Here is an 18,363-nt window from a genome sequence, read left to right on the forward strand (position 1 = left end):
TAATGCACTGGGGCCATTGCGGTGCTAAATGTGTACTTCTACTGGTGTTGTAAAAATATACAGGCATTTACAGGGCTACATAGTTAAACAGTTTACTTATTTCCTACATTTTTTTTTCGCCAAAAATGTAAGTATATGCATGCAAAATTGCATTAACATTGCAGTGGCAGAAAGTCACCAGACTGGAAAAGGACGAATGTGTTACATGTTCTTTTTTTTTCCTGTTGTTTGCATTCATTTTTATCCTAGTAAAGTAGAAAGAAGTGCAGAATATGTACTGTGGAGTAAAGCACCCTGAAGGCATTCATACAAACCCATCCCCTCACTGTTCATTGCACTGAGAAACAAATGGAAAGATGAGATTCCTCAACGAATGCAAAACAACAGGCAGAAACATAATCTCATCTTTTCTCAGCAAGCAAGGAAAAATCTCTTGCACTATTCTCTAGTGCTGAAATTAATCAGCTTTGGAATGATACCTTCAGACTGCTTGGTGAGATGATTCTCAGTTAGAAAGTCCTTAAGAAGCCACTCTGCAAGTGGATGAAGGAAAGAAAAGACGACATGGGGCGTGCTGTACAGCAATTCAAGGCTCTCTTTTGGAAGAACTGGCTCTGTCGTGTGAGGCAGCCGGTGAGTTTTTAGAAATGATGGAAAAGGAATACCCTAAATCTTATTTTAATATCCACTGGAAAGTGTGTATCTATCAATTTTTCCTTTTTACTGTGGATTGTTAAAGACAGGCTAGCTGCAAATGATTCCTGTTTTGGTTTTGGTCTCCTAATTGTTGAAAACACAAGTAGAGAACAATAGTGTGTTCTAATTCTAAAATGGCTTAATACAACAATGTTCTCTAGTTTGTAAATGAGATAGTAAATCTCATAAAGTTCTGAAGAGCCACAGCTTATCTTTTAATTATCACTAGATACTACCAGTACTTGTAGCAGTGGAGAGGATGAAAATCAATTTTCTTCACATTACAGGTACTTAAATGGCAATGTAAGAAATCTTGCACAATTTTGATCAAAATCTAGATATTGGAAATGAGAGGATTGTATATTAAGATTATATATTAAAATCTTATATGCTTCTAAATTTCCTTTCTTATCCATTCTACAAAGCCTAATTTAACCTTCCAAATTTCAATATGCAGCTACTTCAACAGCAGTCAAAATTAAAATAAATATGAGATGAGACATCATTGTTTGCTTTCACTGTGACTGATGTGATTTTTCAACTTCAGATAGAAAGAAGTAAATTTTCTGAAGTAAGACAACATTTCTGTGGAAAAAAATGTCACTTAGTTAATACTTTCTCATTGATTTCCCTTGTCTGTGATGATCTGTGGATTTACAATGAGGCATGTTGGCTGCTTTGGATAGGATTACCTCAATCAGATAAACATACAGCTTTTCATTTCAAAAGTATTTCACTTAAATAAAATTGTGATTTAGAAAGAGAATTTCTTCTCCAAGTGATTTCAAATTATGTTTTTTTTTAATATGAAAGACAGTTCTGGGGGAGACACACTGTTGTTTATATTCTTCTCCATTCCCAGACACTTCTGTACGCTACCTGTTCCTCAGACTTCAATAACTGTGCCTTGTCTTCTCTGTATCTCCTGTTCTCCATGCTGATCTGTTTCTCTTCTTGCTCTGTCTAGTTTTCTCTCTTGTATATTTTTTGAAGGAAAAAAATCTCATTTCATGTAAAATTTAAGTTTGCCTAATTGGTAGCTTCCTTGAATGGAGAGCTTGCTGACATACAGACTTCCCCAAACCAGAAATTACAATCAATGACCCAAAGAAAATTTAATTCTGACTGTTCAGAGCCAGAAGCTGCCCCGGGGAATTCGCAAAATCTGTTAGTGTTGTGCAAACACTGAGCCGGGAAGGCGCTCCTTCTGCAGTTATGCAAGGAGAAATCGATATGGATCATTCACCTATATTCACAAAGGCAGACCTTTATGAATCTGAGGAGAGAAAGATTTGATGTGCTTCTGTTTTGCATGATATTGTGTAGATCTATTTGTAGAAGGCAATTTTCCTCTCATGGCTGTTTATCAGCAGTTAGGGCTAAAAGAAAAGTGTGGTCTGTTGAACTAATGATGCGTCATGAGTGTCATATGGCATTAGTTGATATTACACAGTGAAGAGGCTTAATATGCCTAGGTTCTCTGCAATTGCTATTATCAGCATCTAGATTCATGGTACTCTAACACAGAAAGGCATAAGCATGTTAAGACTGAGAAGTCTACCTCTGATAAGCCATAATTCTGGACATGAATGGAAAATGAGGAAATGATTTGCTTTCCTAAAACCTTCTAAACAATGGAAATTATTTTAATAGGCCTAGACTTGCTTGGCTTACTGGTATTACGCAGTTATGATTTTGATATATTTGTTGAATTTTATAGATTCAATAAAATTAGTGCTATTTACCCTATTCTTCAGGTGCAGGGAGGTTTCTCAGGTGAATGGCAACAACCAAGGAGAAAGCAGTCCAAAAAGAAAGTAACGGTTGTTTACAGCTCTAATCATTTCATTAGACACCTTTCTCCCCTGGTGCCAACATGGCATTGTACACTGTTTGTTTTGATCCCTAGACTGGGGGTATCCCCTTTGACTCCCTGCCCTTTACGGAGCAGCTGGCTCATGCTGTGCCCTGACTGCCAGCTTAGGTTGCTTCAAGCCCTGTGGTGAGTAACAGGGAGCCCAGCCTGTGGCTGCCCAGGGCCTTCCCCCTATAAACCTCCCTCTGAGCTCTGGCCTCCCACAGCCCTGGCCCCCTGCTTGAGCTTCTTGTGGGACCTTCCACCGCTTTTCCCCAGCACTAGTCTGGTGGTGATGGTGTGTGTGTGTCTCCAGGGGCAGCCTTGACCCTTCCCAGCCCCTCATGGCCAGGATGGTGACACCTCCTCCAGAGCTCTCCTGTAATTTCGCTTTCCTCATCTGCAGTACCTGAATCCACAACCCACACCCACCAAACTAGCCCACTGTTACCCTGCAGCAACAGAACTACTCCACTTCCAATCCTAGGTAGGACGTGTGGGGATGAACTTGCTAAGGAGGAGAGACTTGCCAGCACCCTGGAGGCACTGATAAGCCTTAATCACCCTGACCAGCCCCACCTGGGCCCAGGGCCCAACTGAAATGGGGCTTCTGGGGGTTCAGCTCCTGTTTGGGTGAAGTCAGAGGTGCGTTGCTCTCTAGCTCAGCTCTTGTGCTTGGCCACTGTCTTTCTGGCTTGACCATGGTCCTGCCTCATCACCATGACCTAGTCTGAGGATCTGGGTTCCTGTCTGTGATGGCTGGGCCTGCCCAGTTCGCCTTGTGGGGTCCTGAAGAAGTGGCTCCTAGCTGATGGGGCCCCTGCTCTGCTGGGAGTGTTACTGCTATGCATGGCTCCTTGTGCCTTAGGAAGCAGCAGCTGGCACTTGCTGCTCCCTAAACATTTGAAAGTACATTGCTTCAATCTCTTTTTGGTTCGCTCTTTTTGAATTTGGAGTGTGTTCAGTTCAGATAAATGGTAACTTCTCAAAATTCAGAAAGCCTTTATTTCCTTGCCTTGTGTTCAGCAGAGAAGGCCTTTTCCACAGGGAAGGCTTTCTCACTGGGTTTTGTTCTTCTAAGCATTACGTTGCCTTTCTCAGGTATTTTTCTAACATACCCAAGTTTAGGAATCACTCCCCAGTGGAACTTGATTCAGCTCTACTAGTTTAGAAATAAAAATCCTCAATATACTTTGGAGAAGTTAATAACCTCTAATGGGAAATATTTAGTGTGGCTGTCATTTCTGCTACATTTCTGTTACTGAGTTTGGTGTTCACACTTTTTGTAGCACTTTTATCAGTGAATCTAGAAGCCTTTTGAAAGCTGGCTGAATGGTGATTTGTTCCTTTTTGCACCTGAAAATCGTTTGTTTTCTTTCTCTTTGCAATCCATTTGGGGGTTTGCACCCTCTCTCTCCTCATATACAAGCACAGACTGTGTACTTTAATTTTGCTTGACAGATGTACTCAAAATCTGAGAGTCCTGCAATGCACTAGCTTGGGTGCCTTTTCATTGTGTCCCTGGAAATGGGAAGGCAAGACAAAGAGTGGCAGTGGGCAGCATCAGGCCCATTTGCTTGGCTGGTCTTGCAACACTGTGCTATTGGAGGTGATGGATTTTGGAGAGAGGTGAAAGAAAAGATGTCAGGGATCCAACCAGTTTCCCAGTCAGGGAGCAAGGCATGACAAGGAGGTACACCGCTGGGCAAGGCTCAAGACAGTAGGGGAGCACGAAGAGTTGCAGCAAGGTATGGAAAAGCTGGCCTTTTCAGAGGTTCAGGAATTGGAAAGCTGGATGTCACTGTCATCACATCACCAGTCACTGCGTTGACCAGAGGGAAATATCTACCAACACTAGAAATGCAAGTGAGAACTGCATTTGAACTCTGAATACTCTGTATTTGGCAAAGCGATAAGGGTTTTAAATAGAAGTCTTAATTGCTAATTTACTTGTAATTATGTTATTTTCCCTGAAGTAGTTGCAGAGGGAATATTTATTTTTTTTTATTTTCTTATTAAAAGGTATATGAATTGAAATGATTTGTTCCCAAATCATGTTTTCTATAGTACTGATGATGTTTTGATTTCCCTTTTCAGGTCCTGTCTCTCACTGAAATACTCTGGCCATGTGTGCTTTTCTTGATTCTGGCTGCAATCCGCTTCCAAGAGCCTCCAAATTACAAGGAAAACTGTATGTTTTGTTTCACCTGTGTTCTATTCTGGTTGCCTCTGCTTGAGAAGTGTTTAGGAAATATTGCATTTATCCTAGAAGGGTGAACTGAAATGTAGTGGAGTCAATGGAAAGAATCCTACAGTAGGCTTCAGTTGTGTCTAACTGTGGATCTAACCAAGTTATATTTAGGTGGGTAAGAGATAGTCTGATTTAGATTTGAGACATCTACTTTGGAGTAAAGTGGATTATTTAAGTTTCAGTTGTACTTATTTCCTTCTATTAAGTAATGAAGTATAGGTGACTGGCTCAGAGGCAGTAGATATTAAGTTAAGCAATATGAATCTTACCCCTACTCATTTAATGGGATTTAGAATGAATATAGCTGAATACCAGTTCCTTTACCTCATGAAAGCCTGGGAAAAAAGAGGAAATACTAGTTAGTGAAGAAGTCTGTATCCTAATCTAGGTCACAAGTAATTTTTGGAAGAGAGGCTATCAGCATATGATGTTGCAGTGGTGTTACTACTGTGAAAATCAGCTTTTCAATGACTTCTCTCAAATGTTATACCTTGTTGCCACAGTCTGACACAGAAGTTATTAATTTTCTGTGATGAATTAGTTGTTCTTAAATGGAACAAAATTCTTCACTGTGAGGGGGGTGAGGCACTGGAACAGGTCTCCCAGAGAAGCTGTGGCTGCCCCATCCCTGGCAGGGTTCAAGGCCAGGTTGGATGGGGCTTTGGGCAACCTGATCTAGTGGAAGGTGTCCCTGCCCATGGCAGGGGGGTTGGAGCTAGATGACTAAGGTTGCTTCCAACCCAGACAAGTCTATGGTTCTATGGCACCTGCCATCAATACAACTACATTGTTGGCAGGTGACAAAGCTGCTTTCTAGGAGAAGAGAACACAATGTGATGGTACAGGTTTGTAACTGCAATGTCACTGGTTTTAATTCTGCTGCTACTTGGTTTTAGGTTACTTGGAAGCTCGGGATTTACCAAGCGGGGGCCTTTATCCTTTCATACGGACTCTTTTCTGTAATGTTGGTTCAAAATGCAAAAATACTAGCTATGCAACACAGGAAAACAACCGCTTACGGTAAGTTGCATGAATTTGACAGAGCTGTCAGTATCAAAGTGCATCTTTTTCTACAGCAAAGGTTCTTATTGTCTTGTAGACAGGTAGAATAGGAGCTTTGTTATTCTTTGCTAAAGTTTCCTTCAGTATCCTTATGAATGCAAAAGATGTAGGGCCTTAGTCATGACTCCTCGTAATTTTTGCTTGCCATTCTTAGGCATTTCATGCTGTTATTAGATACTGAAAACTCTTTGGGGGAAAAAATGGGGAGGTACCTTGTGATATTCTTGCCTTTCACTTCTGCCATGTGAAAACATGATTTTGTCTTTCACTAGAAAGTCTTTTTATTACATGAGGGTAAAATTGAGCAACAGAAAGTATATAATAAATGGATTTAAACTTTGAATAATTTGGGAGCATACATGGGGGGAGAAGTAAACATAGAAAAACAGCACAAGAATAGCTCTTGAGTAAGCCCCACAAAGAACCAAAAAGGAGTAGCAGAAGATCTGTAATAAAAAGAACTTGAAAAATTAGTCTGTAAGAAGGCGCTGTTACAGAAGCCCAGACTGCAGAGAGAATAAAGACCAATTTGGGCTTTTTCATAAGAAATGTAGCATTTTCATCTATTTAAGAATGTTGAGAAGAGTGGAGATGCAAAGATATTTATGTAAATTGTCTGAAGGACATAGTCTTAAATAAATATATTGCAAAGCTCAAATTAAGATGAGCTAACCAGAATATATGTGTATATATATATGAATGCTTCTTCTTAGAAAATTGTAAATATCTATGAAAAAAGATCTTGGTTTGGGTCAAGTAAGTGTGTAAAAGCACCAAATTTATGGTTTATTATTGCAAAGGTTTATAGGTAGTAATAAATTCAGCCTGTATCAAGTTGAAAAGCTTCAGTATCACAGTAACAGGTCATAATACTTGCTGTTTGATCTAGACAGTGTGTTCTAGTTATTTGTACACTTAGAGAAGTGTTGATAGAGCATAAGATCATGCTGGGCAAACACGTTCCACATGAAGTATTAATTTGTTAGTAGAATTGAAATCTTAACAGTTTAAGTCACAAATCTTTCTTAGTCCAGGTCTATTGTTACACAAAATGCTTCTATACAGAAATAACAGTATTACAGTCATAGAATCATAGAATAGTTAGGGTTGGAAAGAACCTTAAGATCATCTAGTTCCAACCCTCCTGACATGGGCAGGGACACCTCACACTAAACCATGTTGACCAAAGGCTCTGTCAAACCTGGCCTTGAGAACTGCCAGGGATGGAGCATTCACAACCACCTTGGGCAACCCATTCCAGTGCCTCACCACCCTAACAGTAAAGAATTTCTTCCTTATATCCAATCTAAACTTCCCCTGTTTAAGTTTTAACCTGTTACCCCTTGTCCTATCACTACAGTCCCTAATGAAGAGTCCCTCCCCAGCATCCCTATAGGCCCCCTTCAGATACAGAAGGCTGCTATGAGGTCTCCACGCAGCCTTCTCTTCTCCACGCTGAACAGCCCCAACTTCCTCAGCCTATCTTCATACAGGAGGTGCTCCAGTCCCCTGATCATCCCCGTGGCCCTCCTTTGGACTTGTTCCAACAATTTTATGTCCTTTTTATGTTGAGGACACCAGAACTGCACGCAATACTCCAGGTGAGGTCTCACGAGAGCAGAGTAGAGGGGCAGGATCACCTCCTTTGACCTGCTGATCATGCTCCTTTTGATGCAGCCCTAATAATAATTCTCCTAGTAAAAAATAATATAGTTAAAGTTGTTATACAGCCACTTAATTTCTCCTCCTTTCTCTGTGGTTATGCTCACCTTTCCTCTGCTGCTCTGGGTCATAGAGTCAGTAGCTGCTGCTGCTGGTGAGGTTGTTATGGCAAATCATGATCTGGAGCCCTTTACCTGGAGGAATGTGGTGGTGTTGGCTTCTTTTCCACTCTAAAGTGCACTTGGGGTCACTTATGTTTGCTAATGTGCTTTTTACCCTTCTTGTTCCCCATTGGTTTGTATCTGGTATATCTGAATTTATGTGGTACATCTGAATGTATGTGGTATCTTTCACATATGTTAGATACCTGTTCTTTTTTCCTGATACTTATAAATTGGCTTTGTCTGACTATAGCTCTGCATTTTAACTGGTCAGTTTTGAGTTGTTTATAGCCATAGGTTCCTAAGTACCAGCCTGTGCCTCATCCCTTATCTTGTATTTCAGTAAAGTATCTCTTGTGTCCCCACTTCTCAAGGTCTTTACTGTTATACTGGGCCTGTGTTCCTCTGCACTGCTTTGCTATGTTAATCATAAATATCTCACTTTGCTCTGGATGAACACTTGTTAATCCATATAAACCTATGATGGTGTTATACAGTGACAGTGAAAGTAAAGCGAAGAGCCATCTGGCCAGAAAAAAAGTTAAAACTAAACCAAGGCAAAACAGAACTCCAGGTACATTAAGACAAGTTCAGAAGTTCAGACAAAGCAAAGGTGGCAAGCTTCTGTGCCATGGTCTTGCACTCAGTACAAAGGCTGTAGCCTGTCACTTGCAGTAGCAATACTGTATTACTGGGTTATAGAATTACAATAGCTGTTGATCTTTTTACAGACTGTTTCCTAAAAGGATAGTTTTTATTTACATCACTAGCCCAATTGCCATCTAAGTGTGTTAAACCTCTAGAAACTATGAACTATGTTGACTGCTCTGCATGATTATTTACACTGCTTTGACTGAACTGCCCAAATCATTTTTCAGCTCAAAAGAAAAGCAGGAAAGAATTTCCAGGAGGCAGTCTTAGACCAGCTTAAGAATTAGGGAAGTTTTTCAATGGCTCTAATTTTTTCAACTGAAAAATAAAATGCATGTATGTATGCATATTTGTACGCTCAATAAGCTACACTGAGTAGTATATAGTTCAGGTAAGAAAAAGGGATAAAAAGGTAGGATGAAACTCATTCTAAGGTCAGTCTATTCTAGCAGGTCCATCAGTATAAATTAAATCAACTTCAGGGTTGCTCTGACTTATGCTGGCTGCCAACAGCCTTAGGACTACAGGCTGTCAGCTTGATCAGCCAAGCATAACCGAATCCTGCAATGTCCCTGCTTTGACTAGAAAGAAGGGGTGGCACAGGAACAGTAGTACCAATTATTTCCTTTTGAGGATGTATATCAAATCATAGGTGGTTCTTTATAGTAATTTTCAGGGACATTTTTGCATTAACAATGTTGTGTTTATTAATGGTAAATCAGAGACTTTGCATAGTTTGCATGGACACTTAGCCCATTTGTTTTCATAGTATGTGCCGTATTGTTGCTCTCAGTTTGAAATACAGTTGTCTTTTGTAAAAAAAACTCATCCTTCTGTGCAGGGGCTGTCACTGGAGCCTGTGACCCACCCCTGGGTCTGTCTGCTGGCTAGGATGCTGAGGGACAGTGCCCCTTAGTGAGGGCATGGCCTCCTCCAGGGTGGACTCGGCTCCTAGCTTAGTCCCTGCTCCTGGATCAGCCCCACTCATGCTGGTTCCTTTCTTGTTACTAGTTTTGTTGATACTTGGGCCTCCTCTAGTGGAGTAGTATCAGAAAAGCTCATGTACAAGAGCAGGTGTAGAAAAACAAAATCAAGGAAAGTCTGAGCAACTGTGATATGCACTTGCATGAGAATTGATTAGTGGGCCATTTTTTTCTATAATGATGTGTATCTTCAAATTAAAAAAGTAATAATTCTGCAAGATAGCTGCATTTCTACAGCAACTTACTGAACAGTAACCCTGTGTGGTCTGGGCCAAGTTTTGTAGTCTTGTGCTGTGTAGTTGGAAAACAGAAACCTGAGCAATTTTTGTGATCTTGCTTATAGATTGCTAGAGAGCTGGGGAGAAAAGGAATTTTAAACATGAGTTTTCTCCATTTGATAGCCAGTAAGGAACAATGCTTTTATGGTTCTTTATATTTTTGTGGTTCCTTGCATTTTACAAGGGTTATAACAGTATGTACCCAAGGAGGAGAAAGATCTTTCTGGGACAAACACACAGTAAGCTGTTGTCCAGCATGTGTATTGGTGTTGAAGATGTCATGTCTCCAAGGCTGTCCTGAGATGCTGCAGAATGGGAGCCAGAGCAGCTGGGGCTTGGCGATTTTAGAGACTAATTTTTAATGTGATGACAGGGGTGAGGTTGAGAGAAGAGTTTGCTGAGAGGCTTTTGAAAATCACCAGTCTAAATGGCATTGCACATCAGAGCTGAGATATCAGATCAACTCTGAAATGTTCTTATTGTCATCCTGAGTTACTGAGTAATTTGGACAGAGTTATCGTTTCTGAGTCATGACTTTAGGAAATGATGGTTGCTTTTACATGCTCAGAGAGATGCAGTCTTTTTGCCTTTTAACAGTGTTTTGTTATAGTCAGAACTTGTATGAATATATGTCTTCAGTTTAATTTCTGCCCTCATGAAAGCACTTCTGGAAATGCACAATTAAGGGAAGAGTTACCATGGACGATAATGATATCATTTACATATGCACATATACACACATGCACACATACTTTCTCCTAACACCCCAATTCTAATTAAGTACATAGTCTCTTACAAATTGCTGGCTACCTCCTTTTGTCCTTTTTGTCATCCCTTGCTTATCCTTTTTATTGTTCCTAGCAACTGCTGCTGTTGACTTCCTTTACACATTCACAATATCTTCTGTTCCAGAAAGCGTACTTTGAAGGCTCTTTGGGAGAGTAACAGTGCAACAATTAAGTTTTTCAGCACACTATCTGAAAATTGCTTGTCTTGAGTGTTGCCGTGTCTGGTTTTGAAGTCTAGATTCTTATCTCTTTGGCAAAATAATGACATCTTCCTGCAATTTTGTGCAGTTTGTTCTGAGTTAAGAAACTAGTTGTATCTTATGACATTGTTATTAAGAGATAACTGTGTTTCCCTATTACCGTGTTGAAAAGATATAAAATCCTTTCAAATTTAGCATGGATATTCAGCAGATAGAAGCTCTGAAGTATTTTCATCTGTTTCACAAAACAGCCTGATAACTAATCTGCCTGTCACTATTTCCTCTACCAAAGGAGGTTGCGCTCAGCTCCATGAGTAACCAGTCTGTGGCAATGATGGCAAAAAAAGGGGCACAGTGGCAGCTGGCTGACATCGCTTCTGCCCTGGAAATCCCCATAAAGCTAATGGTTCAGAAACAGCATGTTGGAATGGCTGCTCTCATCCTTGTGCTTGGGAGTTTCACCATCAACTTGCTTTTCCCTGCACTTCTCCATGGAGTGATTCAGAGCCACCGTGCTCCAAGTGCTGCCAGCTTTTTTCTTTAATGTTTCTAGTCTGTGTACCTTTCCCAGTTGTGTTCCCCCCTCATGTTCTCTGTGGAACCCCTTGCAGGACCGTGGCTTGTCTTCCAGCCTTCAAGCCTGGAGACACCTCACACAGCACTTAAGGCAGCATGACCTGGAAGCCTTTTGCCGGTCATCTTAGTTCAAAGGAAACTTTATAGCTATCAATAAAATATCTGTGGAAACTGAGCCAGAATACTATTATTTTACAGTTCTGACTGGATTTGTGTCTTAACCAATGTGATGTTTGTTATTCTGGCCAAGTGCTGGCTATTTGTTCATGCTTAAAAAGCACAGTGCTTGAAAGTTTTCAGTATGCAGTTATTATTCATGTTCTTTGCCAAATACCAGTGTTTCTAGCTGTCTGGAATTTCAGGCAGTAAATTTGGAACTTATATGGAAGTTTTCAAAAGCAATAGGTAAAACTGCAGCTATTAATCACCCTAAAAGCCTCCCTCTGAACAACAGAAGCCTGATTTTTGAAACTCCATTAAAATAAAAAATAGTGAGGAATTGTTCTGCCTTTAATCCATTGAAGATTGAGGTTGTTGAAAGAGTTTTCCAAAATCCTACTGGCTGGTGACCAAGTTGGGATCAAAATAAGCTGCACTGAAACAATCAAGAAATTGATTAACATTAGAATTTCTTCTCATCCCCTAGTCTAAAGTTACAGACAGGCCTGTGAGTGTCTGAACAAACAAGGATCAGGGAGGGAGAGATAGAGAAATGAGAGAACCTGAAAGCAGTGGCTGATGTTTTTGCTTTGATTTATTGTTTGCTTCATATCATTTATCTAACTAGGTTTTCCTTTACCAATAAGTAAGTACTGTTCTGAAAACAAGTCAAACTACAAGTTTGACAAGAAAGAAATGTAAATCTTTAGTATGCTTTTGTAAGCGGGGCTTATGTGACAGTTAATGGTGCTTCTAATGAAAAATAACTGTATTTTTGCTACCTAGGATTTCACTCTAAGATCATTTGAACTTACTATAAGATAAAACAGAATTCAATTGCTGTCCTGGGTTCAGCAGTAGCAGTCAATTTTCTCCTTCTTAGTAGTTGGTGCAGCATTTTGTTTTGACTTTTGGCCTAGGAACAGAGCAGATAACGCTGATGTTTTAGTCTGACCAAGGACTTTGTGAGCCTCATGCTCTGCCAGGGAGGAGGGAAAGCTGGGAGGAAGCAGAGACAGGACACCTGACCTAAACTGACCAAAGAGATATTCCATACCACAGCACGTCATGCCCAGGATGTAACTGGGAGTTACCTGGAAGGGTTAGGACTGCAGGGCTAGAGGAGGTATGGGCTGGTGCTTCGTCAGGCTGGCGGGGGGTGGGGGGGGGGAGTTATCAGTTGGCTGGTGGTGAGGTGTTGTGTTCTCTTCCCTTGTTATTTCCTTTATCATTATTATTATCGGTGGTAGCAGTAGTGATCTGTGTTATACCTTAGTTACTAAACTGTTTTTATCTCAACCCAGGGGAGTAGCATTCTTTTCGATTCTCCTCTCCGTCCCTCTGGGAGTAGGGGGAGGGAAAGAAGGGGGGGAGTGAATGAACGAGCTGCCTGACTGGTTTTAAACCACGACAATTGCCTAGTAACATGCTAAAAGTGTTTATGGTGTCTCAGGAGGGTCTAAGTATTTTGTCCTGTAAAGAGATATTTAACTGATTTCTCCTTGATGGAAAACTGTTGTGCTACTGAGTAGCCACCAGATGGTAGTATGATAGAGATAGTAACGTATACCACGAGTTTAGCTATTAGAATCGGGGGAAAGTCAGTAGTGAGAATATGATCTGTTTATAGGCTGTTGCATGTGTTTTGAAAAAAAATAGGCTGTCATATCCCAAATACAAACTATAGGTTTTCCTAGTGACCAACACTTTGTCTGTGAGTCAGCATGAGGCAGAAATATGTAGCCAGACAGTCCACTTTTCTAACTTTTCAAGTAGCAGGGTATCTTGAGGAGCATGTCATCTGGAATCAGTGTATGTTTGTTAGTGTGGATGCTTTTTTATTAAGGTGGTAGAGTTGTTATCACAGTTCTTTTGCTTAGTAAACTGACTAAAGAGCAAGCACCAACTTTCTTCAGGGCCCAGAAAGAGGAATTTACCTATATTTCATCTAGTGACATTGACCAACTTACCTGTTCTGGTTGCTTAGATGTGTATGTGTTTAGAGACATAAGAGACATTTTTGGACGTGTCTGTCCTTGGCTGCTGCCAGAATTGGGTTCCTGGTGCAGTTGAGCCGCTCCAGCTCAGCAATTTTTCATTGTTCTCTTTCCTGAGGTTCTGAGGCTCAGTGTTGCAGATTGCACATTAATGAACTGAACTAAGTAAAGGTTGTGTAAATGCACAATAGTTAAAAAAAAATAAATAAAAAAATTAAAATATCACAATACTACTGTGAGCTTATACACAGCTCTTTACTTCCAGTTTGTAATTACCTCCCCTGCCCTGTTTCCTTTTGTGAAAAGTACTGCAGGCATCCAGACGGGTCCAGAGAGATTCACAGGACCTGATCTAGACATCATGAAAGAGATAGAGGAACTTGCAGAGGGATTTATTGAGACCACAGAGAAAGCCATGGCTTTAGAAAAGCTATGGGAAGAAAATTCAAAGTTCTCAGGTAAGCTGTGATCTTTCTAATAGTGAATTTCTTTGTCTACCAGGTAATGACAACCAGCAAATAAAGTAATATTCTTAGATTAAAAATAAAATGTAAAAACTAAATTTTTAGCCCATCTGAAAGAATGGAAAGAAGGGCTTTTATGATTACTATTACTGTGGCCATCCTAAAATTATCAGAAGAAAAAAGCTCATTTTCTAAAACTATACACTTGCTTTGCTACTTGATAGTTAACAAAATACTGTGAAGGGAAAGATTTAAAGGTAAGGATTAATAACCTGAGTACATAGTTACTTGGTATAAGATACATTCCAAAGTAACTTATCAGTAGTTAAGTTCTTCTTCCCAGGTTTTTCTATTGCACTAGAGAGTGTAGGGGTGGGAAAACCTCAGTAGCTCACTACTAGGCAAACAATTCAGTCTCACACTAAAAGAGACTGGAAACACCAAGGTCTGATGCTGCTGCTGTGTTCCCACCCATGCTGTGCAGTCTTGCTGCTGTAGCAGGTGGGCATTTAAGACCTGCTACTATCCTGCCATTCTGGATGAGTTTTCAAGCAGAAAGATTTAGGCAAAAGTAATTTTCATGCCTGGCTGTCTGGGAGCTCGTGCGTTCATCTAGTGTGGATATGATGATTTTGCTTTACTGAGAAGTGAATGATTAGCAGTTTCTTTTAAATTGGGGTTTGATTTTTTCTTTTTCTTCTGATAATAGTAAAGTATTGGAAAACATAGAAAATCAGATGGATTGCTGTCTTTGTAGGGTATTATTGTTTCACATGCCTTTAGTCCTGTAGAAATGCCCTTTGTGCACTACTTGCTATTGCTTATAAAACTGATTCTCTTGAAGTTAATAAGGCTTCTGTGTAAAGGAAAATATTTGATTTTACAGGGCTCTGTAACATCACCACCTTTCTTAATGTAAGTATTTTTATAGTCTGTTTCTAAATTACAGTTCTGGATTTTGAGGCATCTTTATTATAATGGTTAGAGATTTGTATCCTGTCAAGTTTTAGTAAACTATCTTAAGAAGAAAATTGGTATGCTGTTGAAAGAAAAAATGATGGCTTGTAAATTTGACAGAGGTTCAGTGATTTCTACATTACTGATTTAAACCAGTCTAGGTTGTTAGTTGCTAAAATCCTCAGCTGTTTGAAGGCTAGTCATTCATTAGGAGCAATTTAAAAGCGCATCTGCCAGACCCCATGTAGCTATATAACATATTACAAAATGTCTTGCAAGGAACTCTTATCTAGTGTCTACTTCTTATTAATCATCTTCCCTCAGCAGCCCAGCACTTAAAAAAGGACAGTGAGACTGAAAAGGTGAGGCTTTTGCTTGGATGAGATTAGTTTGAATTCAGATTTCTGATCTAGTAAATATGGGAAGCAGGCTCAATTGGGGGTGAAGGAAGACAGAATTGCAAGATATGGTGTAACTATCCTCAGAATCTCTTTGGCAGTTTGTGAAATGAATTTAGTCTTTGTGCTGTCCCTAATGCATTAGTCTTTCACTCTTGCATTCTCAACGAAAGAGGAAGGCTGAATGGGCACAGTAGTAGATCACCATTACTATAATTTTTGTACCTTTCACAGATCACTGGCTTCAGTTTAAAAATATTTTAAAATTAATTTTCTCTATATTTGATGGTAACGGCTACTTCATGAAACCTAGATTTCCAATCTGTAACTTGAAATTAGATGGCATTTTTATAGTAACATTTTCAAACTGCTCATGAGATGATTGAAAGGAGCTGTATCAGTATAAATTTAATATCAGGAATGGAACATAGAATAGAAAGAATGTATTAACATTAGGAAAATATTTAGATGAATGTAGTTTATCATTATTAGTAACAGAGCTTGTATACATAAGCCTCCTTTTGTGTAAACACTGCTCATGTTATCATATTCCAAAAGTGCCCTAGTGAAACATTAATTTAGGGAAACAAACACTGAATAAAACCCAAATGTGATAGATGCTATGTTTTGCATAGGCATCTGATAGTGTAGTCCTATAAAAGAGGTAATTTTAGCCCAGTCAGTTCATATTTAAAGAGCCATTTTTATCAATTATTTCACACCCACTGCAAGGAACTTTGAGGCAAATATGGCATGTTCCTGGCAGTCCCCTGCTCTTTAGACTTAGAAATTCATTTCAGGGCCAAAGAACTCCTTTGTGCTTGAGATCTCTTTGGGAAAGTTAATGCTTCTGAGCAAGAAGAGATTGCTCAGCTTTTCTCCCAGTTCCGTTTTCCATCAGAGCAGAAAAAGACATCTGAAACAAAGCTGACATAAGTTCAAAGTACCACCAAAATGATGTGGCAAATTACCAAAGCTAGAGGTATATTTCCACTTGAAAAAAAAAAAAAATTAAATGGTTTAAAATTTAGGAGGGTAAGAGCAGGGGTAGGGAGAGTAACAGGCACCTGCTTTTTTTTGTTTGTTTCTTTTCTGTTAATGGAAGAGTTCCATGTAAATGTGTTTTCTTCACATAAAGATGGATTTGAATGAAGCAGAGGAGATGATTTCTAGAGCAGAAAACCTGTACAAGCAACCATACTTCTGGAACTTTTTGCATTCGCTCCCTCACCTTGAATTGAGCAGCTTTTATACAGAAGATGAGGTAGCTGCTGTAACACAGTTTCTAGAAGCTATTCAAAAGTAAGTACTTTTGCATTCTTGAAAGCACTTTGTTTTAAGGTTTTACATGCAATTCTTGTTCTTCTCCTGCCTATTTAATAAAATAAGCATTCTTATTGGTGTGAAGAGGGTGAATTTTTCTTCTGTTTACCAGATTCTGCTTTTGTAGAAGTGTGGTAAGAGGTTTTGCCCATTTTAATTCCTTTATAAGTATACCTTTTTGTCTCTCAAACTCAGCAGAGATTCTCTGGGAGTCTTCAAGAAGTATCTTCATGTTAGCAATGACTGAAATTAGCCCATCACATAATATGACTTTAAAAATTGTAATGTGCTTTGGGAGTCTTTGAAAGACAGAATATTTACATAAGAATATAATAAAATAATATTTTGGATTCTTATTAACTTAATGTGTATGTATCACTTTGTCAATATCAGGAAAATGTCTCCATTTCGTTTCTCAAGCCTCTTGCTATCCAAGTAGCTTTGGCTGTTCTCTTTCAAGAAATGAAGCAGTAAGAAAAAACCCACAGAGACTATTCTGAATGTGAAGGTTTTCTGCCTCAGGTACAGGACAGTTGGATCCAGAGGAAGGCATGACGTCAAAATCACAGACTGACAAGTATCTACAGGAATTTTCAGTAAAATAATGGAATTATTAATTAGGAAAAAGTCAGGAATGTATTTGTTGGTAGCTGGTTGTAATCAGTTGATAGTAAATTGTTGTAGTCAATCAACACATTTATAAGGTTAGAGAAGGCCACTGAACCTGGTTGCCTGTGCAAAACTGCACCAACTTCACCAGCCTTACTGCATAGGGAGGCAGGGGCCCAAAGACTTTGAATGGGGAATTACTGTGCTGATTCTGTCACCCTTTAGCATCCCACTGCCTTTTTCCTAATAAAAAAAGATATAAGGATATGATGGCATATTTTTTTTTGAAATTGGGAAATAAATCTCTTACAATATGTGGGCTGCAACTGTGTCGGGGCTTAATTCCCCTGGCCCATGCCTGAGACATGTGTAACCTTATTCCAGCTTGTTCTCTGAACTATGAGCATGCAAGGATGTATTAGCTGTGCTTGTGGTGCTTATATCCCAAAAGCAGAAGTCTTTTCTGAAAGGGTCTGTGTGTTCCTGAGGTAAAAGTGGAACTTGATCATAAGTTCATGATTATTGCTTTATTCTTCAGCAGCAGTAAGCAAAGATAGCAGTAACTACTGGCTGCTGTGCTTGGTCAAGTTACTAATCTGTTAATATACTCTCAGCAGTGATTACTCTGAGTTTATAGGCATAGATGGAGTGAGAAAGGGACAAAACTGGAGAATGTTTGTGGTTGTGTGGTTTGTCTTCCCATGCAACTATTTTGCATGCTGAGACCCTGCTTTCCAGGAAGTGGCTGGGTATCTGCGTGTTGAGGGGAAGTAGTAAATAAAGTCCTTGTTTTGCTTTGCTTGCATGCACAACATTTTCTTTACCTATTAAACTGTCTTTCTGTTGATCTATGAGTTTTCTCACCTCTGTTTTATTTTCTTCCTGCCCTGTGGGAGAAGAGAGTGAATGAGCAGCTGCATAGGTGCTTGGCTGACAGCTTGTGTCAACCCACAAGTGATTAGTAAAAGGAGACTTGGGGTTTGGTTTTTTTAAGACTTTGGTGTCCTTCAGTGACCAAATTTGTCATAATTAATGCAATTTGGAAAGACAGCCACAAAATCCATTGTTTACTCTTGACTAGCTTTGTAGTACTAACATACATTGAGGTCCTGTCTTGGGCAGAATTTAGGCAGCAAAAAGGTTCCTAAATTTACTTCTCCCACTTCCTGGACTGTATTGTGTTTGTTGTGTCTCCCAGAGGCACTTAATAGAAACTTTTCACACCCACTTGGTGAGGTTAAATAGTGCTTTTCTTCTCTTCTTCTCACATATGTTGGAAACTGCTGATCCACT

General features: G+C 39.6%; 1 protein-coding gene across 2 annotated transcripts in view; it reads left to right on the forward strand.

The window, feature by feature from the left end:
* Nucleotides 1–243: 243 nt before the first annotated feature.
* Nucleotides 244–18,363, forward strand: part of ABCA13 (ATP binding cassette subfamily A member 13) — a 173,001-nt gene continuing 154,881 nt past the window's right edge. For both annotated transcript variants that reach the window (XR_008974827.1, XM_057428773.1), the window contains exons 1-6: nucleotides 244–633; nucleotides 4,649–4,742; nucleotides 5,699–5,822; nucleotides 13,626–13,777; nucleotides 14,670–14,698; nucleotides 16,277–16,440. Coding sequence is in view for 1 of the 2 variants with exons in the window: in XM_057428773.1 (XP_057284756.1) it covers nucleotides 544–633; nucleotides 4,649–4,742; nucleotides 5,699–5,822; nucleotides 13,626–13,777; nucleotides 14,670–14,698; nucleotides 16,277–16,440 (653 nt within the window). In the remaining variant the exon portion in view is untranslated. The remainder of the gene's footprint in view (nucleotides 634–4,648; nucleotides 4,743–5,698; nucleotides 5,823–13,625; nucleotides 13,778–14,669; nucleotides 14,699–16,276; nucleotides 16,441–18,363) is intronic.

Source organism: Pezoporus wallicus, unplaced genomic scaffold (assembly GCF_028554395.1).
Source record: "Pezoporus wallicus isolate ANWC-B61680 ecotype Strahan unplaced genomic scaffold, APGP_CSIRO_Pwel_v1 contig_6658, whole genome shotgun sequence".
NCBI lineage: Eukaryota > Metazoa > Chordata > Aves > Psittaciformes > Psittacidae > Pezoporus > Pezoporus wallicus.